Source organism: Coloeus monedula, assembly GCF_965178545.1.
Source record: "Coloeus monedula genome assembly, chromosome: 29".
Lineage (NCBI taxonomy): Eukaryota > Metazoa > Chordata > Aves > Passeriformes > Corvidae > Coloeus > Coloeus monedula.
Genome location: NC_138809.1, coordinates 634,070 through 660,962, shown reverse-complemented (window position 1 = coordinate 660,962; position 26,893 = coordinate 634,070). Strand labels below are relative to the sequence as shown.

The window sequence follows — 26,893 nt, the reverse complement described above, 5'->3', positions numbered from 1 at the left end:
CAGAATGGAGATGGGGATTTTTGTGGATCAGGCCCACTGTTGCTGTCACTTCCCCAGCAAAACAGAGTCATAGTTTGAGCTGGAAGTGACCATAAAGATCATCCTGGGGATTGGCTGGGATCTTCCTGGCAGATTTTTTTCACTGCTTCCTAAGTGTCTGGGTTTGTAAATTTTTAGGATTTAGGAAAGGGAAAGGGGTGATGCCCTGAGAAGCACAGAGTGGTTCAGCCACCCCAAGCTCTAATACAAGGCAGCCCTCATCCTTTGCCAAGGAAAATCAACAAGGACTCTGGCAGGGAGAGGAGGGACCCAGTTTAAACAAGGTCTGGCTCCTGCTGTGCAGAAGGAGGGAGGAATCCTTGTTTCCCTCGGCCTTTGTCCATTTTTCCATTGCAGGTGGAGATTCCTTGAGACTGGTCTCACCCCGAGGCAGCAGGATCCTGCTGTCAGCTGTGACCCTGAGGATTATTTATTTGTGTTACTTTGCAGCTTGCTAGCAGAAATTAAGCCAAGGAAAGCACATGGGGATGGAAAGAAAAGAGCCCAGCCCAGGAGCCCCGACTGCCAGGTCAGGGTGGAGGTTCTGGTCTTGCAAACGACTTAATATGTGTTTAATTTAATCCCAGGTATTTGCTTGGGCCCAGCTTGCAGCCCCTCACCCCAACAGGGACAGCAGCACCCAGGTTTGGTCTGAAGCTGGGACCAAGGTGATGATTTATTTACTCCCCTGGTGACTTTGTCACCCTGTAACCCCACGCCGAGGCTGGCTAGGGCCCAAACTTCCTACCCAGGCATCCAGAGATTTCCCCTGCACCCTGAGCAATCCTGGGAGCTCCAGCCCAGGCTCTGCAGGACAGGGGGCTTCTAAGGAAAAATTCTTTGTTCTGCTGGGGGTGAACGGGGCAGCTCGGCCGAGGGGACCCTGGGTGGGCACCAAACGCTCTCAAGCCTTGATTTTCTCTCTTTTCAAAGGCTGACCTCCCTCTCCCATCACGTATTCAGCTGCAGCCAGGATGTGGGTTTTAGGGATGCTGCTACACCCGGGTTTACATCGTCTTACACTGGGTTTACACTGGTTTTGCACTGGTTTACACCAGTTTTGCCCTGTTATGCATGGGTTTAGACTGGCTTTGCACTGGTTTGCACCAGTTTTGCACAGTTACACATGGTTTTACAACATTTTCGCACTAGTTTGCACGTTTCGAACTGTTGTACATGGTTTCTCCACGTGTGTTGTTTGACAGCAATTGTGCACCCTTTTTACATAGGCTTACACTGCTTTTGTACTGTCTCACGCAGCCTTTACCCTGTTTTGCATTGGTTTAACATCAGTTTTGCACAGTTTTACGCGATTTTATGCCGTTTTTGCGCTGTTTTACAGCGTTTTACACCATTTTGGTGCTGTTTTACACTGCTTTTGCACTGTTTTACACGTGTTCTTCACGGTTTCACATTATAGTTATACACCGTTTTACATGTTTTTACACCATTTCGGTGCTGGTTTACACTGCTTTCGCACTGCCTTACACCGGGTTCACGCCCGTTTTCCTTTGGTTCACATCGATTTCGCACGCCGTAACACCAAATTCGCCCCGGTTCCACGCCGAACCCACAGCCGGGCGTCCCTCTGGTGTCACCCCGGGCGCGTCCCCGCTCCCTCGTGACACATCGCGGCTGGAAGCATCCACACCCCCTCCGGGGCCACCTGCAGCCGGGCACATTTCGGGCGCCGCTCGCGTTTTTGGGGGCTGGCTCCGCGCACGGCGCACGCGGCCCCGTGGGCGGGCGGTGGGTGTGCGCGCCCAGGCAGCGCTGCCGAGCCGGCGAGCTCCGAGCGCATCCACCGGGAGGAGGAGGAGGAGGAGGAGGAGGAGAGGAGGAGAGGAGGAGGAAGGGGAAGGGTGGGGGGGGGGGTGGCGGAGGGAGGGAGCAATTGAATTTCAAACACAAACAACCGCATGGGGCTCGGGCCCTCCGCCGCTGCGCCGCGCCGCCGCTGACCCCGGCGCCGCCGCCGCCCCCCGCCCGGGCTCCGCGCCGGGGGGCAGAGCAGCCGCTGCCTCCGCGCCTCCCCCCTCGGATTAGGGAGGTGGTTTTTTTTTGTTTTGTTTTGTTGGGTTTTTTTTTTTTTTTTTGGCTAATCCCTGCCTCGCCGGGTTTTGCCTCCCAAACTTCATCCCTACCCCCCTCCTCCCCCCCCACCCCCCGCCCGCTCCCCCGGTCCCGGGAGGAGCCGCCAGCCAAGATGTCCCGGTCCAACCGGCAGAAGGAATACAAATGCGGGGACCTGGTCTTCGCCAAGATGAAGGGTTACCCGCACTGGCCTGCCCGGGTAAGGAGCTGGGGAAGGGGTGGGGGGGCGATGGGACCCACCGGTGCCCCCCCGGTGCTCTCTCCGGTGCTCCCCGTTGCATAACGCGGGCGGCCGAGGTGCTCCGGGGGATGGGGGGAGGGGGCGCACCGGGGTCAGGCTCCCCCCGTGTAACGGCGGGGGGGTGTGTCCACATTGGGGTCAGGCTTCAATCCCCCCCCCCTTCCCCTTCCACCGGGGCCGGGGTCCAACTTTACCGGCACCTTATGTAAGGCCGGGCCCGGCGGACTTGGGGGTTACTCGGTACCGAGGCTTGGGGAGGCGCTTTCGGGACATTTCGTTGGGCTTGGGGGGATTTCACGTGTTGGAAACAACGTCCCGGGCTCCCCCGGGCCCCTTTTGTGCTGTTTATTCATTTCTCTCCCGGGGGGGGTCACGGGTGGGGACCGCGTGGCTTTTGCCACCGCGTGGGAGTGGGAACCCCCCTTGGGCTGGCCGGTGACCGGGGCCGCATCCAGCACCGGAGCACGAGGCTGGGCCAGCCCGGGCTGAGCCCCTCCCCGGGGTGACCCCCCCGCTACCGGGGGTCCCTTCTCCACGTGGGGCCGCACCACGACCCCCTTCCCGCTCCGCTGCGAGACCCGGGGGAGGGGCCAGGTCGCTCCCCCTCCGCTTCACTGATGATCTGGGGGAGACCGGGGGGGGGGGTTCAGCCAAACCCCCCCGCCCTCACCTCGCCGGCAGGTCCCCCGAGCGTGTCCCCCGAGCGTGTCCCCCGGCTCTTCGTGGCCTTACCTCTTGCCACGGGTGCCAGAGAGGTGCCAGCGCTCGCCGGGAGTTTGGCTTTAGAAAATCGATAGAATTACTGAGGACTTAGGACGGGGAGAAGGGGGGCCGTGCATACGGGGAGGGTGGGGGTGAGGGGGGGGTCGATGCCCCACCATGTGCCGGCCCCGGCACTGCCCCCGGCTCACTCCCACCGGAGAGGGTCCCGGGCGTCCCTGAGCGTGCCGGGGGGGTCCGTGCCGTGAGCCCGGGACCCCTGGGATGAAGCCCAGAGCCATGAGGGCCGGATCCCCGGCCGGGGGCCGTGGGCAGCTCTGGCTATACAACACGGCGCTGGTTATTTTTAAGCGGTTGATGATGCAGTTTAAAATTTCCTTGGAGTGTTCCCCCCCCCCCCCCCCCCCACTCTTCTCCCGGCCTTGCTGCAAAGGGCACTGGGGCTGCCTGGAAACCCCAAATTGAGCGGAAAAGGGGAGGAATGGCGCGGTGGGCTTTAAAGGCCGAGGATCCCCCCCATCCCCTCCTCCTTCCCCTCCCGGATTTGAATAACTTTTGTTTGGTTTGTCGGGTTCTGGCGGGGAGGCCGGGAGGGGGTTGGGAGCCGTTCGGATTTGGCACTGGCCTCCCAACGCGCATTTGAAAGCGGCTTTGCGAGGAGGAGCCAGAGGGATCCCTGGGAGCCCGGCGCCTGCTTCCACCGCCGCCTGCTTCTCCACCGCAGCTTCTCTCCGGGGGAAAGCGATGCTCCCCTGGCCCCCAGACCGGGCCCGCTGCCTCGCCCTCCTCCACCCATCTCATCGCAGCGGGGCTCGGCCCCGCTTCCCGAAAAGCCCCTGGGCCGGGTGCCCCCGCCGGGGGTGACGCCGGGTCGGGGCTCGCAAAGCCTCGTGCCGGGCTCAGCTCCCGGGGACCGAATTAGCGCCTGAGTGCGCCCAGGCCCGCTCGGGTTTCACGCCCCACTCGTCTCCCGGCGCCTGCTTTCGCCACCACCATCATGGCAGGAGCGTTTCGGGGCTGCTGGGGCAGGCAGGGAACAGGTTTTCCCCCTCTGGAAGCAGCAGGAGGTTGGGCTGCCCAAGCCCAGGGGTGCTGGCAGATCGGGGGAAGGGGGGGTTTGGAGTGCAGCCCTCCCCACCGTGACTAATCGGTCAGGGCGAAGCAGGCAGGGCTTGCCCGTGACTAATCAGGTGCTGTGATGAAACGTTACCCGGCCACGCGTGGCGTTTGCTGGGATATTTGTTTCCAGCCAGGTGTGGCTGGAGCAGAGAGATACGGGAAGAAATGGAGGGGGGAGCTGGCAGCGCTGCGGGGGGGGGGGGGGGGTTATTCCTCTGACCTATTCCCTGGGGATGGCACCTGGCACCGTCCCCCACCATCAGCAGCTCAGCCCCCGCCTCCAGTGGAAACTTCTCCCTGAGAAGGGTGGCATTAAACAGAGGGGAAACTGAGGCACGAGAGTGGGGAGATGAGTAGCTGACACGTGCAGGATGATGCTTGCCTCCCTCTTCCCCTCGCCCCTTCTCTGCAGGGTCCCTGATGCCGGACCCTCGTTATCACCTCCTCGTTGGTGCTTCCCTGCTGCTGTGGGCAGATCCGCAGCCCCTCTTCCATTACAGAGCTCTGGGACAGCACGGGAGCGCGGCAGGGATGAAGCACCAGCACCACGCTGGGGATCCTGGCACCACCGACATCCCCCTTCCCGAGCATCTCCTGTTCCCATGGCCAGGTGTGCGCTGGGGTCAGGATCCTGCTGGCCGTACCCTCTGGAGCAGCCTCCGGGTAATTTGCTGCTCATTGCTGGCCTGGTGCTGGGATGGGGCCCAGCAATGGCCCCAGGGCTGAGGAGAGCCCTGGGAAGTGTGTGGGTGCAGCCGTGGCACTTGGGGATGCCACAGGCCCCCCACCCAGTGCATGTTCCCCCCCACCACGTGCTTCATCAATGGTGTGTGACCCACATGAATTAATTCCATTAATTCTCCTTCCTGCCAGCCTTGTCCTGCAGTGGGGAAACTGAGGCAGGGAGGGGGCTGCTCCCAGCCCCCGTGGCCAGTGCAGGGCAGGCTGCATCCAGCCGTGCTCCATGGGCCAGTTGCAAAGGTGAAGAGCAGAGGTTGGGGGCAGAGTCCAGAGCGGGGTATGTGTCTGTCCCTCCCCTGCCACGCTCCAGAGCTTCCCCTCCCGGGGGACCTGTCCCAGCCCATTTTCAGACCACCCCCAGCCCCCGGGTGCAGGTCCCCAGGCAAGGCCAGGCTGTGACACCAGTGCCATTCGCAGGAGCTGGCAGGGGGACAGAAATGGGCACCATGGACTTTACCCTGGCACTGTAGCCCTGTTTCCCCCCACTGCCACCGTCCAGCGAGTGACAGGGAGGGACAAACAGACATGGGCCGTGACGGTGCCACGAGCCCCGGGCCCCCATCATGGGGCAGTCTGGGCAGCCCAGGGTTTTTGGGTGGGTTTGCACCCGCCCGCACTATCGGTGTCCCCAACGGGGTGTCACCCGCCTGCCCCATGTCCCCGCACCCCGGTCCCCGCCTGCCCACGCAGATAGAGCCAGCACATCCCCTTGGGGCGCAGGAGGGGCCGATAAAGGGCTGGTGCTGGCGGGAATGGGCTGTGCAGGGAATCCCACTGTCGGGGGGAATCCCAGCTTTCCCCTGTCCCATGCCCTCGGTCCACGGGCTGGGGACAGGCAGCAGTGGGCTGGGGACACAGTGCCACAGGGCAGCCATCCCCGTAGCTGCTGCCCTTGCCTCTGCAATTGCTGCCTTTCCTTGGGGAAGGAGCTTTGGAAGCTTGCTGGGGGATCTCCATCAGGGTCCTGGCACTGCAGGGGGCTGTGGGGTCCCTGTCCAAGCCTGAGGGGGGTCTGGGTTCCTAGAGCCTGGGGGCCTCTAGGGCTGATGGAGCCTTTGCCACATTGTCCCAGAAGTGACCTGCAGGAACGAGGCCTGCGGGAAGCAGCAGCCCAGGCAGGGCTGGGCTGGGCCGGGCTGGTGGCCACCCCTCTGAGTCACATCGTCCCCTCCTGTCCCCTCCTCCGCCGTCGGTGCCACGCGGGGATGGAGCTGCTGCTCCCAGCTGCCGCCATGGGCCAGGGTCCTGCTGGGGACGGGTGCAAGGGCCTGACTGACCTTTGCTCTGCTGGGGACCATCCCTGCTCCTGGAATGTCCCTGTGCCTGTGAGGAATGGGGGCATTGGGGCATGGCAGTGCCAGTAGCCCCAGGGCGCTGGGTGGGAGCACGTCACCAATCCTGAAACACCCCTGGGTCCTGCTGCAGGATGGCCTGGATGCCCCAAACCACATTTGGCAGTGGGGATGGCACAAAGGCGCATCCCAGCCAGGAGTGGGACATCACACCGATCATCCACCACGTTCTGGTGCCTGTGCAGAGCCCCTCCCCATGTCCCATCCCCTCCATCTGCCCCTCAGCACAGGGCAGCTCCATTCCCAGCTCTGGGAAGGGAATTGGGAGAAACCCTTGGCCAGGTCCACCCTCAAGCACTGCATTTGGGATGGATCGTGATGTGCTGGGAAGAAGAGGGGTAAAATGCAGGTGGCAGGAGCCCTGTCATGACACCCCAGCCCTGCTGGCTGGGGAAACTGAGGCTCAGCAAGCTGTGGGGATCATGGTGACTTAGGAAAGGTTGTGCCATGAGTCAGCAGAGCGCTGGGAACGGGACCCAGCACCTCGACCGTCTGTGCTGGGACCTTCCAGCCCGGTGACGTGCTGGCGCCTGCCCTGAGACCCCCACCCGCATCCTCGTTCAGCTCCTTCCACCTCCCTTTGAGGTTTTCTCAGGGAATTTATGGCTGCTGGCTGCAGGGGGGGATATTTTTAGATGCTATAAAAAGCAGCCGGAGTTGCTTTCGCTCCGTTCCCGCTTGGCGCCTCGGGATTATTCACGCTCGGTGGAGCAGCACCTGCCTGTGGGCTTGGCACCGGCTGCTGCCTGACCCCACAGCCCTCGCCAGGCCGTCCCCTTGTCTGGTGACCCCATTTCAGCCGGGGTGTCCCAGCAGCTGGACAGTGTCCCCCCAGGCACCCCAATCGCCATCGCTGGCCCAGGCTGGAGGCGGCGCCTGTGGCTCCGCTGGCATCGCTGGCAGCACCTGAATTTGCTGAGTGTGTCTGAGCTGGTCTAGACAAGAGCTTATGGGGAGAGGGGGTGGGAAAAGAGGAACCCCTCTGGCCCCCACACCAGTGGGCACAAGCACTTGTTCTGTTGACCGCTTCTTGCCAGCGCTGTCTCTGGCCAGTGGGTGAATTCCCAAGGAATCACATTTTCCTTTCCTGAGCTGTGCCCATCGATAGGACACTGGAGGGAGGTGGAGCCCCAGGGGTCTGTCTCTGCCCTCTCTTCTCACCCTGTCCTTTGTGTCACACAGATTGATGAGATGCCAGAAGCTGCAGTCAAATCCTCCTCCAATAAGTACCAAGTCTTCTTCTTCGGGACCCACGAAACGTGAGTGGGAGCTGGGGCTTACAGGGTGGGTGGTGCCAGTGGATTTGGGAAAGGTGAGATCCCCCTGCTCGCACCCCTCACTGTTTTCTCCTGGCACAGGGCATTCCTGGGGCCCAAAGACCTCTTCCCCTATGAGGAGTGCAAGGAGAAGTTTGGAAAACCCAACAAGCGGAAAGGGTTCAGCGAAGGTTTGTGGGAGATCGAGAACAACCCCACAGTCAAAGCCTCCGGTTACCAGGTGGGTCAGGAGCTGGGGGGCCTCCATCCCACCTCCCCCCCCAGCCCATTCCTCCTTCCTGGGTGCCCTCTGTGAACCCCCCACGTCCCCACAGCCCACCCAGAAGAAGAACTGCCCCGAGGCGGCTGAGCGGGAGCCGGAGGGAGATGGGGAGAAGAAGGGCAACGCGGAGGGCAGCAGCGACGAGGAGGGGAAGCTGGTGATTGACGAGCAGTCCAAGGAGAAGAACGAGAAAGCCGGGATCAAGAGGAAAGCGGAAGATGCTTTGGAGGTACGGGGTGGGCCGCTGGGGATGGGGATGTGGGCGACCGGAGCTGGGCTGAGCCGAGCTCCCCCCGCCCAGGACTCCCCCAAACGCCCCAAGGATGCGGAGGGGCAGGAAGGGGACAAGAAGGTGGACAACGAAGAGGCCCCCAAGGAGGAGCCCAAAGGCAACCCGGGCGAAGGGGAGAAGAACAGTGACACCGCCAACGCGCCAGACACCAACGAGGCCAAGCAGGAGGGCAAGGAGGAGGTCAGAGACCACAAGGAGAGGTGAGGGTGGTGCGGTGACCCCTGTCCCCACAGCTCCCAGGCCTTGGGGGCATCCCTGGCACCACAGGGTCTGACCAAGGACCTGGATCTCTTCTTGGCCCCCGCAGCCTGTAGTGGCTTCCCCGGCAAGCTGATCCTTCCCTGCCGGGTCCTGGGTGCCGCCCCGTGTCGCCCACGCCGGCTCGTCGCGTCCGGAGCTCTGGACAAGAGAAACCACCCCAAAATGAAAATTCAAAAGGAAAAAGAAAGTAAAAAAAAAAAACCTACAAAAAAAGAGGAATGCAGAGCAGCCCGGTACTGACCCCGAGTGCTCCGTGCCTGCCCTGCCGTGGGCGCACGCTTTGTATTAGTGATTCCTCGGGGCTGAGCAGTTGATTTGAAATAAAAGCGAATCTTGCCTTTTTAAACGCTTGCAGGCCCTGAGTTAGCCCCTGGACCCCCCTGCATGGGTAGTTTTGGGACCCTTTGGGCTGCCCAGATAGGTGGGGCTGCTAGAGCCCCTCTGGCAGCTCTGGGGTGTGGGGAGAGAACGCATGGACCAGGGGGAGAGATGGGGCTGGGGCAGGGAAAGGGCCAGGGAAAAGTTTTGGAGGGGAGCTAAACTAGGGACTACAGAATCATAGAATGCTCTGAGCTGGAAGGGACACAGAAGGATCGAGTCTTAGTCCTGGCCCTGCACAGGACACCTCAAAATCCCAGTGTCCAAGAACATCGTCTAAACACTCCTTGACCTTTAGAATCATGAAATCATGGAATATGCTGAGTTGGAAGGGACCCACAGGGATCATCGAGCCCTGGCCTTGCACAGGACACCCTGAAATGCCCCCAGTCCCAAGGTCCTAGAGCGGTGTCCAAGCACTCAGCTTCTGTCCCGCAATAGTGGAATATCCTGAGCAGGAAGGGGCCCGTCAGGATCATCGAGTCCAGCTCCGGGCCCTGCACAGGACACCCCAAAACCGCATCCTGTGCCCCAGGGTTTGTCCTTGAGTTCCTTGAGCTGTGGCCGGGTGGGGGCTGGGACCATTCTCTGGGCACCCTGTTCCACAAAAGCCCAGCGAGGAGAGGCCAAACCGGGGGCATTTGGCCGTGCCCGGCTCCCTACGGAGGGGACAGCAGAGACCCTCCCCTGCCTTGGGACCAGCCCGGGGGACGGGGAGGGCAGCAGCAGAAAATGGAGCCGTGGCCGGGCGGGACTACAGCTCCCGGCAGCCGCTGCACCGCGGGCCGGGGGACACGGCGGGGCGGCGGCGGGACTACAGCTCCCGGCGTGCCCTGCGCGGCGGGACTACAGCTCCCGGCATGCGCCGCTGCAGGACTACGGCTCCCGGCGTGCCCTGCACCGGGCGGGACACCCCCGCGGGCTCCGCAGCGCCCCCAGGCGGGGCCGCGCGTCACGGCAGCGCCAGTCCGCGCCTGCGCTGGGCCGGGCCACGCCCACCCCCGCGCTTGGCCACGCCCCGGACACGCCCCCTCGTGGCCACGCCCCCCCCGCGCGGGAGCGGCGCGGGCCCCGCAGGTGAGCGGGGTTGGGGTCCGGGATTTGTGTGGGGGCCCGGGGGCTCTGCGGCGCTCTTTTTGGGGTATTGGAGGGGCTTTTCCGCGGCTTGGGGCCCTTTGGGGGTGGCGGGGGCTCTGCCGGACGGCTGGGAGTCATTTCCGGCGGGGGGGGGGGGGGGGTGTGTGCTCTGCGGGACCACTGGGTTCCCTTTGGGTGGTGGAGGGGCTCTACGGGTTCTCTTTGGGAGTGAGGGGGGACTTTGCGATATCCATGGGGCCCTTTGGGGGTGGAGGAGGCTTTGCCGGTGTCCCCTTTGGGGGAATGGGGTCTGTGGGACCCCTGGATCCCCTTTGGTGGGGTGCTGTCCCCGGCTGTGGGGCGCCTGTCTTCCCCTTTGGGGAAAGAGAGGTGTCTGTGTGACTCCTTGGTTCTCTTTGGGGAGTGGGAGGCTCTACGGATCTCCTTTGGGAGTAGAGGGTGCTTTGCAGGACACCTGGGTCCTCTTTGGGTGGGGAAGTGCCCTTTGGGGTCCCTGGGTCCCTTCGTGGGTGAGGGATGGCTCCGCCAGTACCTGGCTCCCCTTTGGGGCTGTGGGGCTCTTTTGGGGACCGGGTTCCCTTTGGGGGTGTGGGGGTGAGAGTCCGTGGGATCCCCGAGTCCCTTTTGTGGGGGGCTGCTCTGCCAGATGCTTCGATCCCCTTCAGGGGGGCTCTTCCAGGGTCTGGGTGGGTGGGGTGCGTTGGGGCCTGATCCCCCTTTGGTGGTGGGTGGGCTCTGCCGGAGCCCTGCATCTCCCCGACCCCCCGACACACACGACCTTGGGGAGCAGGAGGGGTGTACCCAGGGGGCTCAGTGGCCCCCCTGACCTCCCAGTCGCCAGCACCATGCGGCTCTCGGCACTGCTGAGTGCAGCACGGCCACGGCTGCCCCCGGGGTACCGGCACGGGATGTGGCCCCCCGACTCCATGGCCGCCCGGCTCCGCAACCCCCCGGGGCAGCGCCGCCGCAAGGTCTTCGTGGAACCCATCGCCAAGGACGACTGGAAGGTGTTTAAGGGTGACACGGTGAGGCTCCCCCTCCCCAGGCTCCCCCCTGGCTGGCAGCTGGGCTGGGGATGCCATCTCTACCCCCCTCTCCGCCGCAGGTCCAGGTGCTGGCCGGGAAGGACGCGGGCAAGCAGGGCACGGTCACCCAGGTGGTGCAAGCCCGCAACTGGGTGGTGGTGGAAGGACTGAACACGGTGAGGCTGGAGCAGGGAGGGCTGGAGGAGGCTGTGGGGAAGCTGGGGTGGGTCCCGGGCTGTCCGTGACCCGCTGGCCCTCGCAGCACTATCGCTACGTCAATCGCACGGCCAAGTACTCCGGGACCTACATCGCCAGTGAGGCACCGCTGCTGCTCAGCCAGATCTGCCTGGTGGACCCCGAGGACCGGTAACAGCCTGGGGGGGTGCTGAGGGGACCCCACTGCTGCCCCCCGCCTCGGTCCTGCCGCCCGCCAACGCCGTGTGCCCGCAGGAAGCCGACAGAGGTGGAGTGGCGGTACACGGAGGAGGGCGAGCGCGTCCGTGTGTCGCTGCGCAGCGGCCGCATCCTGCCCGTGCCCCCGCAGCCACGCCAGGATGGTGTTGTCCCCGAGCAGTGGATTGGTGAGTGGGACGGCAGCGGAGGCTGAGGGGGGGACGTGGCAGGGGATGCGGGGTCAGCGCTGTCCTCTCGCCCGCACAGATGGCCCCAAGGACACGTCGAAGGAGGATGCGCTGGCCAAGACGTACCGGCCGTCCCTGAAGACGTTTGAGGAGGAGGTCATGGATGCCATGGGGATCGTGGAGACGCGCCGGGCCAAGAAATCTTACTGGTATTAACTGGGGGAGCTGGAAGCCCCCTGAGCTGGGCTCTGCAATAAACACCCCCCTCGATTTTCCGTGTTTGTGGTGTGCGGCAGTGACTCGCTCCCACCCGGACCATACAAATCCTGGCTTTATTGTAGTCTGTGCCCAGGGCTGTGGGGGCTCTGCCCCTCCCTGGGGGACTCTGCTTCCCGCAGATCCTCGTCCTCGCTGCTGTCCCCGTCCTCGCTGTCCTTGTCCAGCCTGGCCACCACCGCGGCCAGCGGGGTCCGTGCGGCCACCAGCACCAGGTTCCGCGGGGAGAACCGGGGGTTGAACAGGGGCACAAGGGCACAGTGGAAACCTGGGAAAAAGGCAAGGGAGAGTCGGGAGAGTGGAGAGAGGAAACAGGAGAGGGAGGATCGCCCTGGCAGCCCTGCCCATGCCCACCTTGCTCCCGCAGGTAGAGCAGGCGGTCGAGCAGGATGAGGGTCTCCACGGCGGGTGCCAGAAGCTGTCCCAGGGTGCAGAATGCCACCACCTTGTGCTGCTGCTCCAGCATGGCCCCCACAGCCCCCGAGTCCAGTGGGACCCCCGCCGGGTCCAGTCCTGCAAGGGGCAGCCCGAGGTGGGCGTATCTAGGGGGCACAGTCATGAGAGGGGGCAGGGGAGGCCCAGGCAGGACTCTCCCATCCCCAAACACAAAAAGAGGGTCCCAGCAGGAAGCCCCCCACTCCCCAGTCTCACTGGGTGCCAGGAGGGGACACAGGAGGTTGACCCCACTCCCCACACTTATTAAGAGGGTCCCAAGAAGGGGTCCCACCCTCCCCAGTCTCACTGGGTGCCAGGAGGGGACACAGAAAGGTGTCCCCACTCCCCAAACTCACAAGGAGAGTTCCAGAAAAGCCTCCTCCCTCCCCAAACTCATGGGGAGCTGGAAGACATCCCAGAAACGGATCCTCCATCCCCAAACTCAGGGAGGGCCAGGAGATGTCCCAGAAGGGGTCCCACCTCCCCAGACTCACTGGGGACCACGAGGGGATGAAGAAAGGAGTGCCCCCCGCCCAAACTCACTGGGGGAAGCCAAGGGCGTGCGCTTTCCTGCCCGGCTGCAGGCCCAGGTGCCTCTTGCCGGGGTCAGCGGTGCGGATGAGGCTCTCGAGCACGGCGCGGTAGCAGTGGGCGTGCAGGTGGGCGCTGCCCCCGCGCAGCCGCCCCTCGTACTCCTCCAGCGCGTGGCACGCGGCCTCCCGTGCCCGGTAGGACAGCTGGTGGCCGGGCAACGCGGCCACCGAGGCGCTCAGGGGGTAGCCCAGGGGGCAGCCGGGGGGCTGCGGGGCGGTTGACAGCTTCATGTAGCAGCAGCCCGCCAAGGCCACGGCAGCCACGGCGGGGCTGCGAGCAAAGTGGCACAGCAGGGCGGGGCCGAGGTCCCCGCAGGCGTGGAGCCCCGTCAGCAGCACCCGCCCCCCGTCCTCAGAGCCTCCCGGGCCTCCCAGCGGGTTCCGGGCGGCGGAGCCGGGTCCTGGGGGGTCGGGGGGCAGCAGGAACTCCCGCCAGGGAGCTGCAGGGTCCAGGCGCCCGGCCACGTGCCGTGGGGCCCGGGGGGTGAGGGGGTGCGCGGGGGGGTTTCGGCAGCGCCGGGGGGGCCTCTGGTGTCCCAGCCCCCTCATTTTCCCCAGCTCCCGCAGCAGCTCCTGGTCAAAGCGCTCGGCCAGGCCGGCCAGGCGGCCGTCACTCTCCACTGCAGTGACCGACAGGCCCAGGCCAAAGGCCAGGAACCGGGAAAGGTGGCCCTGGGGGGGCGGGGGGGGACACAAGCTCAGCTGGGGTGGGGGGATCCCCTGGGACCCCTCCGTGTCTCCCCGCTCTTACCTGCCCTGCTCCGATATCCACCACGCGCTCGCAGCTGGTGGCCTGGCTCAGCCGCTGCAGCAGCTGTGGGGAACGGGGGGGATGTCAGCGGGCTGGGGGGGAGTTGGGAGGTCACAGGGGGCTGGGGGGGCACCCACCTTGCCCAGGCGCTGGATCTCGTGCTGCTTTTTGGGCTTGACGTGGCGGCGGAGCAGCGGGTGCAGGTGGGAGCTCTGGCACGGGGGGCGCGGGGACCCTCCCGGGCACCCCCGAGGGAAGGCAAGGGCCCGGGCAGCGGCGGCAAAGGCCAGGAGGGACAGGGGCCAGGCAGCCCCTGGTCCCCCGTGGCCCCCCAGGAGCCCGGCCAGCTGCGCAGGGCTAGCACTGGCCAGGGCGGGCTGCCAGGCTGGGGGCAGCTGTGCCCACAGATCCTCGGTGAAGAAATCCTGCAGGGAGCGGGGTCAGTGTGGGGAACACAGCCCGGGGGGGCGCAGCCCGGGGGGCACAGCCCGGGGACAGCTTTGGGACACTCACGATGACGAAGGCGTCGAGCAGGGGCCGGTAGAGCGTCAGGAGGCGGATGATGTCAGCAGCTCGACGCTGCTCCGGGTGCTGCTGCTGCGGGTGGGAGGCGGGACGGGGGGCGGCTGCCATGGCAGCCCCTGGGGGTGCAGGGGGGGATCGGCCCCGGGGCGCTGGAGTCACCCCGGTGCTCCGGCACTCTGACATCACCCCGGGCCTCACCGCCCTGCCCGGCTCTGCCCATCCCATTCAGCACTCACGTGACGTCATCACACAGTGACGTCACGCGAGGATGCGCTAACCCCTCCCGCCATTACGTCACGCCTGTGACACACACACGCTCCCCCACCGAGACCCTCCCCCCCGGAGCCATGACATCACCCAGCGGCATCGCTCACCCTCGAGCACCCGTGACGTCACCGGGCCTGCCGGGACACCGGGCATGTCGCCGGTGCGCCGTGACGTCCCTCTGACGTCACCGGTTACGTCACGCAGCCGCCGCGGCCCCCGGGCGCACCCCTCAGCCCCCGGCGCCGCCGAGTTCCCGCCGCGGCGCGCGTGGATGACGTCACTGCCGGTACCGGTGCGGCCGCGTGTCTCCCGGTAACTTCCGGTTCCGGGGCGCGGAGGCGGAGGGGGGGTGGGACCGGGGGTCACCGGTGCCGGTGTTGGGGCGCTCCGAGGGCCGCGAGTCCCGCTGTGTCAGGGGTTCCCCGGTGCCGAGCGGCCCCGCCGCTGAGCCGCCTCTCCGCCCTGCAGCAGCCCCGGCCCTGTCCCGCCATGGAGGATTTGATCCTCAACGTGGACTTCGCCGCCCCCGAGGGCCGCCCGAAGAAGGAGCCGGGCAACCGAAAGCACCAGAGCTTCGTGCGGCGGCGGCGGGAGCTGGAGCGCCGGGGAGTCCTGCGGCAGAAGCAGCTCCCGGCGGCACCGGGCGGACCCCGGCGGGCCCCAGCACGGGGGAAGCCGCGCTCGGGCCGGCGCAGGTCGTGCCCCAAAGAGAACGGCCCCGCCGCCGCCGCCGCCCCCCAGTGCCCTCCGGACCCCCAGAACGGCCCCACCGGGGGCGATGCTCCCGCTAAGACCAAGGGGAAGGGTCGGGGGGCGGCTCGGGGCTCCGCCAACGCTGCTGGAGCCCCCCCGGCGTCCCAGAACGACTCCGCTGGGAGCGGCGCAACCGCTAAGAGCAAGGGGAAGGGGCGGGGGGCGGCTCGGGGCAGCGCCAGGGCCGGCGGGCCGCCCCCCAAGTTCGTGGCCGTGGACTGTGAGATGGTGGGCACGGGGCCCGGCGGGCGCACGAGCGCCCTGGCCCGCTGCAGCATCGTGTCCTACGAGGGCGACGTCGTGTACGATCGGTACGTGCGGCCCGAGGCGCCCATCGTGGACTACCGGACCCGCTGGAGCGGCATCCGCCGGCACCACATGGACAAAGCCGTGCCCTTCCACCAGGCGCGGCAGCAGGTGCGGGCACGGGCTCCGGGGCCGGGGGATGTGGGACGGGGCCGGGGGATGTGAGGCCGAGCTCTGCGGCTCAGGGCCTGGGGGAGGGAGTGGGTGGCTGCAGGGTGAGGGGCTGGGGTGAGGGTGAGGAAAGAGGTGGGGGGCTGCAGGGCTTGAATATGGGGCTCAGGGCTAGGTTTATGGGCTGGGGATGAGGCGCTGCAAGGCCTGGCTCTGCGTCTTGTGGGTTGGGTGGGGGTCGTGGGGCTGGGGGTGCAGGGCTGGGCTTGTGGTCTGGAGCAGGGAGTGGGGAGTTCAGGGCCATGGGTGGGGGGCACCGGGTCGAGCTCTGCAGCTCAGGGGCTGCGTGGGGGTCCGGGGCACAGGGATTGTCCCCATGCTGCAATGCTCCTGCCCAGCCCCACAGCTCTGCCCCGCCCCACAGCTCTGCCCCATGGGGCTGCACCCTGATCCTGGGGGAGTAGAAACTTCCCATGGAGCACGGAAGGCGCTGCTGAGGGTCTCAACCCCGTCCTCCTCCTCCGCAGGTGCTGCGGATCCTCGCTGGGAAGGTCGTGGTCGGCCATGCCATCCACAATGACTTCAAGGCACTCCGGTACTCGCACCCCAAAGCTCTGACCCGGGACACATCCCAGATCCCGCTGCTGAACCGCCGCGGCGGCTTCCCGGAGAATGTGTCCATCTCCCTGAAGCGCCTCACCAAAGCACTGCTGGACCAGGACATCCAGGTACCGTGGCTGGAGCCCCTCAGGAGCTGGGGATCCCCTGTACCATGCCAGGGTAACAGTGGGGACACTGGGGGGGGGGGTTCATGTACCATCCAAGGCACCCCGAGTTCAGCCGCTGCTGCCAGTCCTGCAGCAAGGCAGCCCTGTGCCTCAGTTTCCCCTTCCCTGGAAATCACCCTGGTGGGGGGGGGGAACCGTCAGCTCAAACCCTGCAGCCTCAGGGGGGCTTTTTCCTGCTCTTTTCTCCTTAATATCCATGCACCCGCCCTCAGCGCTGCCTGCACCTCCCTGATTTTCTCTGTATCCCTAAATCTTCCTGTACTCCCTTAAGCTCCCCACATCCCCCCAGAGCTTCCCATACCCCCAGATCTGCCTGCACCCCCTTACTTTCATGCATCCCCCCCATTCTGCCTGTACCCTCCTAAATCTGCCTGCATCCCCCATTCTGCCTGCACCCCAGCCACAGTTACTTGCAGCCCCTGATGTGCCTGCAGCCCCCTGGAGCTGCCCATATCCCCTGATCTTCACACGTTCCCCCAGCTGATCCACCTGCACCCCCCCAAATCTTCCTGCACACCCTGATCTCCATGCATCCCCCCACCTGTGCTGCATGCATTGCCCCACAGCTACCTGCACTCACAGTGCTGCCTGCACCCTCTAAGCTCTATAAATCCCCCCCGCCCCATTCTGGCTGCCCCCCCAAAATGTGGCAAATTGTGTCTGTCCCCACAGGTAGGGAAAAGTGGTCACTCCTCGGTGGAGGACGCCCGAGCCACCATGGAGCTGTACAAGGTGGTGGAGGAGGAGTGGGAGCAGCACCTGCGGCAGAACCTGGAGCAGGAGTGACACCCCGGGGGGCTCGGAGTGACACCCCCAGCCCGGTTCTGCCTCCGGGGGGGCCCACAGTGATGGCCTCAGCCTGGTCCTGCCTCTTGGGGGGCCCACAGTGATACCCCCAGGCCTGGTCCTGGCCGTCAAGGGCCCCTCGAGTGCTGAGGAGCTGCCTCATCCCGTCCGTGGATGATGAGGAGCCAGGTGTGACGTCCCTGAGCCCGACGTGCCTTGTTGTGCCGCTGCTGTTCCTCCCCTGTTCTCCTCAGGATGTGGGGAGGGCCTGGGACGGTGCCTTCCCCAAGAGGGGTCTCTGGGATCCTGCGCCCTCCTGAAAACTTTGGGGCTACTGCTGGTCCTGATCTGGGAGTGGCGTTGGGGCAAACTGAGCACAGCCCCCATCTCTGGGGCTTTGGGAATGGAGCGGGCTCCTTCCTCTTCCCAAAACTACCTCTGTCAGCGCCGGGAGCTGCCGATGCGCCCCGGGACGCAGTGTAGGAGCGGGTGGGACTCAGATCCCTCTGGAAAGTCCCCGCTGTGCTGTGGGAGCTGCTTTCGTCGGCGGTGAAGTTCCACCTTCCTCGTTGTGCAAGGGGTGGAACAAACCCGGGCATGGGGAGCAGCGTCGCCCCATCCGTCTGCCCGAGCCCCCCGTGCTGCCCCGGGGACGACCCCAACACCCGCGGGCGAGTCCCCCCCCCGCGCTGGCCTGGGGACACCCCCGGCACCGGCGGGCGGCCGTACCCTGAAGGCGCCTGAGTCCGACGGGAACTGCTTTGAACTGAAAGGTTTATGTGCAAAATCCTAATTAAAAAGAAATGATTAACGAGCTCTTCCTTTCGGTGGGGGTGGGGAGGAGCCCCCGGCCCCGGTGGGCGACGGTGGGGGTCCCTTACCGGGCCGAGGGCTCCGGGCGGGCCCCCGGGGCGCTGCCGTCACCCGGCACCCGCCGACATCTGCATCCCGCGGGCTCTTCCTCCGCCTCCTCTTCACGCCAGGGACGAGCTGGCCCCTTCCCCGGCTCTGGGCACCCCCTCTCACCCCCTTTTCTGCTTGGACCAGCCGCGGGTCCCTGGTGTTGCTGTAACCGCGGGGCCGCGGCAGCTCCGGGAGCGGTGCCGGTGCTGAGCCCGCAGCTGCCTTGGGGGATCCCCCCGCCCGCGCCGGGTTGGACGCGGCCCCGAGCCCCCGACGTGCGTCACTTTTTCCAGCGTTTCCTCATGTTTACGTGGCTGCGCTTGGCTCGGGGCGGTAGAGCCCGAGGGAGGGTTTTGGGGTGTACAACCCCACAGTGGGAGGGGCCCTTCCCCCTTTATTTGGGGTTAAACACGCAGATCTGGGTCCCCCCACAGTGCTGGGGAACGGACGCTCGAGCATCCCGCGGGCCGGCAGCTTGCGGAGTTTTGGGGGGGGGGGGGTGCATCCCTCCCGCTCCTGCCTTGCACGCCCGTCCCTACGGCCCGGGTGGGGGTGGGAGAGCTGTCAGAGCCCCAAAATCCAAAGGAAGGTGGGAGGGCGGAGGAGCAGGCGGGAGCCTTTGTGTCTGGGCTGGGTTGGGCGGTGATTAGGGCTTTACAGCGGTTATAAATGGCCGGTCGTTAAAGGGGTTTATGGCCCTGGAAATGAGAAGCAGCCGGCCGGGCCCCAGCCCTCGGCGGGTGCGGGATGCGGGTCAGGGTCCCGGGGGCTTCGCTTCAATCTCACCCCGGGGTCCCTCCGGGTGGGGCTGGGGACCGGGCCGGGGCTGGAACAGGGGGAGGCTCCCGAGGCTGAGGAAGGGTCCCGGGGCTGGGGCAAAATCCTGGCGGTGGGGCAGAGTCCCGGGACTGAGGAACGGTCCCAGGGCCAGGGCAGGGTTGGGCTGGATCAGGGTCCGGAGCCAGGGCAGGGTCCTGGAGCTGAGGAAAGGCTCTGGGCAGGGGCTGTGGCTGGACCGGAGTCCTGGCCCAGGGCAGGGTCCCGCTGTGGCGGCACAGCAGAGGTCTTGGGGCACGTGGGCTCCGTCCCGCCCCGCAGCCGGGGGTCCCATCGGCCACGGGGCCGGGGCCGGACTCGGTCGCGCCGTCCAGCTGTGTTTCATTTCCGCAGCGGCCGTGGCCGTGGCCAGAGGCGGGGGGTGGGGGCTACGTCCCGCCAGCTGGGAAGGATTTGTGGGCACATGGGGCGGAGGCGACGGGTGACCTGCCCTTGCTCAGGCTTCACCCCCCTAGCCCCCCACACTGGAGCCCCCCATCCTCTCTCCCAACGCTGGGGAAACTGGGATGACCCCCAACAGCTCTGGCTTCTGTATGGGGTGAGGGCACCCCACCCCGCCTCCCGGGCTGGATCCCGGGCACCGGGGAGGGGGGGAACATCCCCAAGCAGCCACATCCTCCCAGGAGGGGCTCTGGGGCACCGACAGCATCTTGGGGGGAAGCCCACGGGGGTACTGGGGCAGCGATGGACCCCTGCCTGGGATGGGGGAGCCCCCCCCCCCCCGGGTTTGCACTCAGGATTTCTGCGGTTTGAGAGGATTTTTGCCGGGAAGGGGGGTGCGGGCGGTGGATGGTGCCGGATATTTCCAGAGGCTGAGCCAGCTGCTGCTGCCCTGGCGCTGGGACACGGCTCCCCACCCGCCTCCCAGAGAATCTGTGCCCTTCCCAGGGGTGACCGGCGCTCCGGGGGGGGTTATTTGGGGCCAGTGGTTTGCCTGCCCACCCCAGAGCTTCACCGGGATGGGAGGGAGAGGAGGGTGGGGTGCGAAGGCTTTATCCGCCCTTCCCGGCAGAATCCCTTCCAGATGTGGGGCTGCCGGTGCTGGCGTTCATAACCCCACTGGGTCATGGTACCCAGCACGGGACCAGGGGGATGGGGGTGCCCCGAGGGCTTTGCAGGCAGATCCCACCCCAGCCCCTCCACCCACTTACCCTGAAACGGAGATGCTTTTTTTTCCCCCCATTTTCCCCAGATTTGGAGCAAACCCACAGCCCCGCCCCTCCTGTGACTCCAGGATGGGGGGGACACGGTCCCTGCATCCCTGGGGTGGTTGGGGCGACGCTTCACCAGCACCCCCTCCCCAAGCCCCTGCAGCTCTGCCTGTCCCTGTCCCCTCTGGCACGGCCTCGGCGCTGCTGTAGGTGAGGTTATGTCAGTACTTGGTGAGAAATCCTGTTCTTCGGGGGATTAGGGATGCGGCAAGCCGGGACACGGCTCACCGGCCCGAGCCGGAGGTTCTGGGGGCACAGGGAGGATGTGACCAGGAGGAGGGAGGCAGCGGGGGCTCTGCTGTGGCCTTTTCACCCCGAATCGAAGCAGAAACCTCTCTCCTTCCATTCCAGAGCTGCTGCTAAACCAGAAACGCCATTTCTTGCTTTTCTTGCCCAGAACCGGCCCCGCGGCACAACCTGCCCTTCCCGCGGCGGTTCCCAGGGCTGAGAAACCTCGGGAAATCCCTCGGCGCTCGTTACCTGGCTGGGACCAGCGTTTCACCTGCCCCTGGCAGCTCACCCCGAGCTCGGCCGCAGCCCCCCTGCCCTGCACGCACACGAGTGTGCACAGACACGCATGTGAGTTTGTGTGTGAGTTTGTGTGTGATCGTGTGGCTGGGAAAGCCGCTGGCGTTGCACGTACTCGTGCCCACACACATGTACAAGTGAGCACGGGCACCTGCACACACTCCCATGCCAACGTCACACCTGTGCAAACACGCGTGTCCCCTGCACACGCACCGGCCGTGCCACCCGGGGGGGCGGGTGGGTTTGGGGGTACACGCAGCTGTGGGGGGACGCGTGGAGATCAGGGGGTGCAGGCGGCTTGCAGGGGTACAGGCAGATTTGGGGGGTGCAGCAGCTCCTGGGGGTGCAGCACATGTGGGGTACAGGCAGTTTCGGGGGGGATGCTGGAGTTTAGGGGGATACAGGCAGCTCAGGGAGCTGCAGCCAGCCTGGGGGGGGCAGGGAGATTAGGAGGGTACAGATCTCGAGGGGGATGGGAGGAGTTTGGGGGGGACAGGCAGACCAGGTGGTGCCTCCAGCCTGCACCCCCCTCGGCAAATCGGGGCGGGGGGCTCCCTCTGGGCTCTCCCTCCGCAGGTGAGCGCCGAGCCCCCGGGCCGGGGCCGGGGCCGGGGGGTGGGACCAGCCCGACGATAAAACGGCGGCGCGGGCGGGACGGGACGGACGGACGGACGGAGGGAGCCAGCGGCGGGGCCGGTGCCGGTGCGGAGGGAGCGGTGGATCCCTCGAGCCGCTGATTCCCCCCTCGGTCCCCTCCCTGCGCCCCCCACGCCGGCAGCCGCGATGCCCAACTTCTCCGGGAACTGGAAGATGAAGAGCTCGGAAAACTTCGAGGAGCTGCTGAAGGCGCTGGGTGAGCGGAGCCCCACTCCCCCTCCGGGTCCCTCCGGGACTCCCTCGGGCTGGGGGGGGAGGGGGGGGCGCAGGGGAGGTGGCCGGGAGGGCTTCCCCCCATCTCCCCTCCAAATCCTCTTCCAGCCCGGGAGTCGCGGTGCCCGGAGCCGCCGTGTGCCGGGGGGACCCCTCTGCTCCCCCTTTTAACAAAGCCCTCGCGGTTGGTGCCCCGCTGAGGAAACAGAGGCACGAGGGGGCTGGGCAGCGTGTCCCGCTCCCGAGGGGTCCTGCACGGCCCCTGCGCGTCCCCCTCCTTCCTGCCTCAGTTTCCCCACCCTGCCGGTCCCCCAAGCATGGGCACCCCCAAGCACCGACTCTGCCACCACCCCGGTCCCCTTCAGTCCCTGTGCCCCCCACCCGCAAGGCACCGCGGGCTCACCTGCCCCGCGGATCCTGGGTACAGCCGCTGTGCCCAAAAGCAGCCCAGGCAGAACCCTGCTGTGTCCTCACAGGCCTCGTCTCGGGCCCCTTTGCCCCCCACCGCGGGGCTGTGTCCCCGGTGAGCGGGGGTGGGGAGGGCCAGGACCCATCGCGGGGGCTGGAACTGGGGGGGCACAGGCTGGGGAGTCCCCGGGGCTTTGGGCAGGATCAAATCCGGCTTCCCACTGCTCCCCTCCGCCTGACCCGCTCCTCGCCAGCCGGGGAGCTGCCGGAGCAGAATATTTTCCAGGTTAGGGGATACGTAACGAATATTTCAGGATAATTATCACTTTCTTGGGTTTCACTCCCGATCCCCCGTCGCCCCTTCTCCCCGCCCTGGCCCCGCTGCTGGAACCGGCTCGGGGAAAACCTCAGCAGGAAAATAAATCTGCCAGCCCCCCCCGGAGCCCTCTTCCTTTCCCACGGCGCAAGTGGGGGCTCCTGCCGGCTGGTGCCCCCGGCCCTCCCGGAGGGGCTGGGGGGTTTATCAGTGCCCCGGACTGACTGACCATGCCGCCCTACCCCGGTTTTTGCTCCCTTTGGGGGCTGTTTCTTCTCCCCGTCGCCCCCGCCAGCATCGCGTGGGGGGCTGTGTCTCCCTGCTCGAGGTTTCGGGCATCCCCCCGGTGTGAATCAGGCCTCGGGGGGAGGGAAGGGACCTGGGGATGTTTGTGAGGACTTGGCATGGCCGTCGAGGGGACCCCTCGAGGACCTGTCCCTTCCCACTGCAGGAGAGTTTGGCTCCTGGAGCCCCCCGAGCACCCGCAGCCCCGTCCCTGTGCCGGGGGCACCTCCTTTGTGCAGGGACCCTCTCGGGAGCGGTGGGCAGTACCCACCCGGAGGGTGACATGGGAACAATGTCCCCAAAGAGCAGCTCCCCCTGTGACAGCCGGGGCTCCAGGACATGATGGATGAGCCGCCTCTGGAGCGGGGACAAAGCCCCAGCTGCCCCGCGGTTGGCGAGGGGGCTGCGGGGGGAGACGTGGGACCCCTCGGGGGGGTCACGCAGGTCACCAAACACAGAGCTTGGACTGGGGCCCTTGTCCCCGCTGTCACCCCGCTCTGGTTGAGCCCTTGCCCCCGTCACCCCCGTCCCTTCCCCCGGGCGCATCCGGCGCCAAGCCCGGCACCCCCCTCCCGCCCCCTCCACCAGGTAACGAGAGCCAGATGTGGCCCAGATGTGGCCGGGGGGGCTCGTCCGTCCCCCCATGGGTTGCCTCGAGCCACTTGCAGCGCTCGGTGTACCCTGGGACGTGTCACTGCCAAGTGTGGGGGCTGCGGCCGCGGCCCCCCCGTGCTCCCCCAGGCTCGGGGCGGGGCAGCGGGGTCCGCATCGCCCCGAGGGTACTGAACCAGCCCGGTTCACCGGGGGACGCTGCGGCTGCGGAGGGGGAGCTCGGTGCCACCGTCCCCTTCTCCAGGTGTGAACATGATGCTGCGGAAGATCGCGGTGGCGGCGGCGGCAAAGCCGGCGGTGGAGATCCGGCAGGACGGCGAGAGTTTCTACATCCGCACCTCGACCCCCGTGCGCACCACCGAGATCCGCTTCAGGGTGGGCGAGGAGTTCGAGGAGCAGACGGTGGACGGGAGGCCCTGCAAGGTGCGCACACGGGCACGCACGGGCACCTGCACACGTGTGTGTGTCTGTGTGAGTGTGTGTGACTGTGTGTGTGTGTGTTGTGTGTAATGTGTGTGTGACTGTGTGTGTGTGTGCTGTGTGTAACTCTGTGTGTGTGACTGTGATTCCGTGTGTGTGAGTGTGTACTGTGTGTGTGACTGTGACTCTCTGTGTGTGTGTGCTCTGTGTGTGTAACTGTGTGTGTGTGACTGTGACTGCGTGAGTGTGTGCACACTTTGCACCAGGGCAGGAGCTCTGCACACTCACGCCCGCACACACATTACACGGAGCGGCAGCACCCTTGTGCACACACAGACGTGTGTGCGTGTGTACGTGTGCCTGTGCACACGCGTGTGTTTGCACAAACGTGTTTGGCACGAGGGCAGGAGTTCTCAGTGGTGTGTGTGCGCCGCCCCATTGTCCCCGCGGTGTGTGGCTGCTGCCCCTCTGCCTGCACCCCAACCTCTCCTTGTGCCCCCCAAGCCTTTCCTGAGCTCCCCATCCCCTCTCTGCATCCCCCATCCCTCCCTGGGCCCCCCAACCCTTCCCCGTGCCCCTCATCCCTTCCTTGCACCCCCTTACCTTTCCTGTGCACCACAAAACTTCAACCCCTCCCTGTGTCCCCAACCTCTCCTGGTGCCCTCAATCCCTTCTGGTACCCCCAGCTCCTTGTTGTGCCACTCAACCCCTCCCTGTGCCCCCAACTTCTCAACCCCTTGTTGTGCCCCTCATCCCCTCCCTGCACCCCCCAGGTGCCAGATGAGCCTGGCCACCTGTCTGGCACAGGGACAAACGGCCCCGTTCCGCTCTCAGGCGTGGTGACAGATGCTCTGGTGTGGCGGGAAGTGTCCCCAGGGGGTTCCACACCCGCACCCAGCGCTGCCCTCTGTGCCCTCGCAGAGCTTGGCCAGGTGGGAGAGCGAGAACAAGATGGTGTGTGAGCAGCGGCTGCTCAAGGGCGACGGGCCCAAGACGGGCTGGTCCCGGGAGATGACCAACGACGGGGAGCTCATCCTGGTGAGTGGGAATTTGGGGCACTGGGGGCAGCGCTGCCCACAGTGTGTCCCCTCATGGAGAGGAGGGGGAGGGGAGGGGGCACGGCCGTGCCTGTGACCCTGCTTCTCCGTGCAGACCATGACGGCCGACGACGTTGTGTGCACCAGGGTCTACATCCGGGAGTGACCCCCCCCCGCTCAGCTGACACCCCCATATTCCCCCCTCCCCCACCCTGGCTCCCCTCAGTCCCCTCCACTCGTCCCCCGGCCATGGGGAGGGTGTTGCATCTCCCCACGGGGGTACATCAGCGAACCCCCTTTTTTTGGGGGGACACACACACACACACACACACACGGCTCTCCCCCTCTCTCTGCAGGGCGGGGTCTCTCCAGGGGCAGGAGAATCTCCTGTTCTGGCCCCGCTCAGCTGCGGACGAAGCGCTCGGGGCCTGGCGAGGTGCCGGGGTGCTGCGGGGGGTAACGCGGCCCCTCCCTGGCCTTGGGGCTGGTTTGAGCTGGTTTGGGTTCGGGTTGCTGTTGGTTCCCACAGCCCCCAGCCCTGCCCCGTGCCCCCTCCCCAGTATTTATTTGTGAATATTGTACCAGAAGGGAGCACCAAACCCCCCCCGCCTGGGGCAGTGCCAGGTCTGAGCCCCCCCAGGGTCCAACTTCCCTCTGCCACCTCCCCCCTTTTTCAATAAACGTCTTATGACTCCCCTGTGGTGTCCCTGTCTCTCCTTGTGGTCCCACTGGCACACAGATCCCACACTCTGGGTCTCATAATCTGGATCCCACGTCCCAGATGCTGCACCCCGGATCCCACACCCTGCATCCTGCACCCCAGATCCCACAGTCTGAATCCCACACCCCGGATCCTGCACCCCACATCCCACACTCCACATCCCACACCCTGGATTCCACACCCCGGATCCTTCAGCCTGGATCCTGCACCCCACATCCGCTCCCCGGCTGTTGCGCAAGGGGCCGGGGGCGAAGGCGGCAGCTGGGTTGGCACATCCCGGCGTGGGAAGCGGGTGGTGGCTCTGAGGTGACCGCGGGGTGACTGTGGAGCAGGGAGGGCGGCGTGGGGGCTGCCTCAGCTCTAGCACGGCAGGGAGAGACCCCATCCCAGCTGGGGCGGGGGAGCCAGGGGCACTTGCGGGTGCTGCCGGCTGGGACGCGGCTCCGGGGGTTTCCCAGGGATGCTTTTTGGGGGCTGCCTGATAATTGCCCTGCATGGGATGGCATTAATTACCCCCGGATGGGGGGCTCAACCCGTGTCCCCCCCCCGGGGCTAAGCTGGGGAGGTGCAGGAAGGGTCGGGTGCAGGGAGGCTCGGGGTGCAGGACTGCCCTGCCTCGAGGTTTGGGGTGCTGCTGCCCCCCGTGCCCTGCCCAGCTCGGCTCTCCCGGAATGGGCCGGGGCCCCTCGGCCAGGGCAGCCCTCGAGCCGCTGCCCTGTGGGGCAGGAGGGGGGCACTGCCCCACCGAGCTGAGCCGTGCGGTGATGGGGGGGCCCTGAGCAGGGGCACAGAGAAGGGAGCCAGGGCTCAGGATTGGCTTCTCTCCCACGCCCGGGGTGTGATCCTGTACCCCCGGGAGCGCGTCCAGGAGCGGGAAGGGTGGAATTACACCTTCCCTGGGGAGGAGGAGGAGAAGGAGAAGGGGGAGGAAGGCTCGGGTATCTCCAGGTGGACACTTGGCAGGCGCCCATCACCCCGTCGCCGTTCCCAAAGAGCTGCCAGGGCCGTGGCCTGGCTCTCCCGACGTCCCCGAGGGTGGGCGCAGGACCCAGCCCCCTCCCCACTCCACCCAACCGGCCGCTGCTGCCCCCGGAGACCCCGGGAGAGCCACGGCCGGGCGGGAGCAGCCGGTAATGGAATCCAGCCGTCCCCCCCGGCTCCGACGGCTTCCCCTCGTTGGAGGAATATCCACTTTCCCCCCGCAAGCCCTGGGGACGGCTCCGGTTTGCCTCCGTTTGGGGGGAGCGTGGGGGGGCTCTGGGACCCCGAGAGCTGGGGCGGCACATCTGGATGGGGAGTGGTCTGTGGCTGTCTGCGCTCCCCCCTCAACGGCCCGGGGGTCCCGTTCTGCTGCTCTGGGGTGCTGGGGGGCTCCAGGAGAGGCAGCGGCGGGAGGTGCCCCCTCCCCGGAGCGCGGCCGCGGCTCGGGGCGTTGGATGGCGGCTGCTCTCGAAACAAAAGAAAATTCCTCTGTGCGGAGCTGGGTAGGGGGGCTGGGATGGAGGGGCCGTGAGTAACCCCAAAACTGCTCTGGAGGCTGTGCCCCCCTTCCCATGGCTCCGCCTGGGTGGTGTCGAGGTGCCCGGCGCCTCTAATCCGGCACTAATCCTCCCCGGTGACCCCGGTGGCCCCCGGGCGGCCCCGCTGCCCCCCCGGGCTGGGGAGGGGGCCGGG

At 66.2% G+C, this 26,893-nt stretch overlaps 5 protein-coding genes across 6 annotated transcripts; 4 read left to right on the top strand and 1 right to left on the bottom strand.

The window, feature by feature from the left end:
* The first annotated feature begins 1,903 nt into the window (after nt 1-1,903).
* Nucleotides 1,904-8,744, top strand: HDGF (heparin binding growth factor). Its single transcript, XM_082298798.1, has 6 exons — nt 1,904-2,332; nt 7,489-7,565; nt 7,665-7,803; nt 7,898-8,074; nt 8,147-8,337; nt 8,445-8,744. Exons 1-6 carry the CDS (start codon nt 2,246-2,248, stop codon nt 8,449-8,451), a joined length of 678 nt encoding a protein of 225 aa, XP_082154924.1. The 5' UTR covers nt 1,904-2,245; the 3' UTR covers nt 8,452-8,744.
* Nucleotides 8,745-9,805: 1,061 nt separating this feature from the next.
* On the top strand, nt 9,806-11,755 carry MRPL24 (mitochondrial ribosomal protein L24). Of its 2 annotated transcripts, none has more exons than XM_082298802.1 (6): nt 9,806-9,853; nt 10,709-10,899; nt 10,980-11,075; nt 11,162-11,265; nt 11,350-11,480; nt 11,560-11,755. In XM_082298802.1, exons 2-6 carry the CDS (start codon nt 10,720-10,722, stop codon nt 11,694-11,696), a joined length of 648 nt encoding a protein of 215 aa, XP_082154928.1. In that variant the 5' UTR covers nt 9,806-9,853; nt 10,709-10,719; the 3' UTR covers nt 11,697-11,755. The 2 variants fall into 2 exon arrangements, with proteins under 2 accessions (XP_082154928.1, XP_082154927.1); XM_082298801.1 differs by having other exon boundaries at nt 9,811-9,853; nt 10,716-10,899.
* A 57-nt stretch (nt 11,756-11,812) lies between these two features.
* Nucleotides 11,813-14,579, bottom strand: METTL25B (methyltransferase like 25B; the record flags this gene model as incomplete). The annotated part of the gene is made up of 7 exons (XM_082298579.1): nt 14,435-14,579; nt 14,049-14,176; nt 13,673-13,960; nt 13,536-13,598; nt 12,735-13,456; nt 12,111-12,298; nt 11,813-12,024 (listed from the first exon to the last, which is right to left on the bottom strand). The coding sequence occupies exons 1-7, from the start codon at nt 14,478-14,480 to the stop codon at nt 11,813-11,815; spliced, it is 1,647 nt and encodes a 548-aa protein (XP_082154705.1). The 5' UTR covers nt 14,481-14,579.
* A 118-nt stretch (nt 14,580-14,697) lies between these two features.
* Nucleotides 14,698-17,771, top strand: ISG20L2 (interferon stimulated exonuclease gene 20 like 2). Its single transcript, XM_082298796.1, has 3 exons — nt 14,698-15,497; nt 16,025-16,225; nt 16,958-17,771. The coding sequence occupies exons 1-3, from the start codon at nt 14,817-14,819 to the stop codon at nt 17,069-17,071; spliced, it is 996 nt and encodes a 331-aa protein (XP_082154922.1). The 5' UTR covers nt 14,698-14,816; the 3' UTR covers nt 17,072-17,771.
* A 3,562-nt stretch (nt 17,772-21,333) lies between these two features.
* CRABP2 (cellular retinoic acid binding protein 2) lies at nt 21,334-24,664 on the top strand (the record flags this gene model as incomplete). The annotated part of the gene is made up of 4 exons (XM_082298806.1): nt 21,334-21,403; nt 23,286-23,464; nt 24,383-24,499; nt 24,614-24,664. The coding sequence occupies 4 exons, from the start codon at nt 21,334-21,336 to the stop codon at nt 24,662-24,664; spliced, it is 417 nt and encodes a 138-aa protein (XP_082154932.1).
* Nucleotides 24,665-26,893: the final 2,229 nt, after the last annotated feature.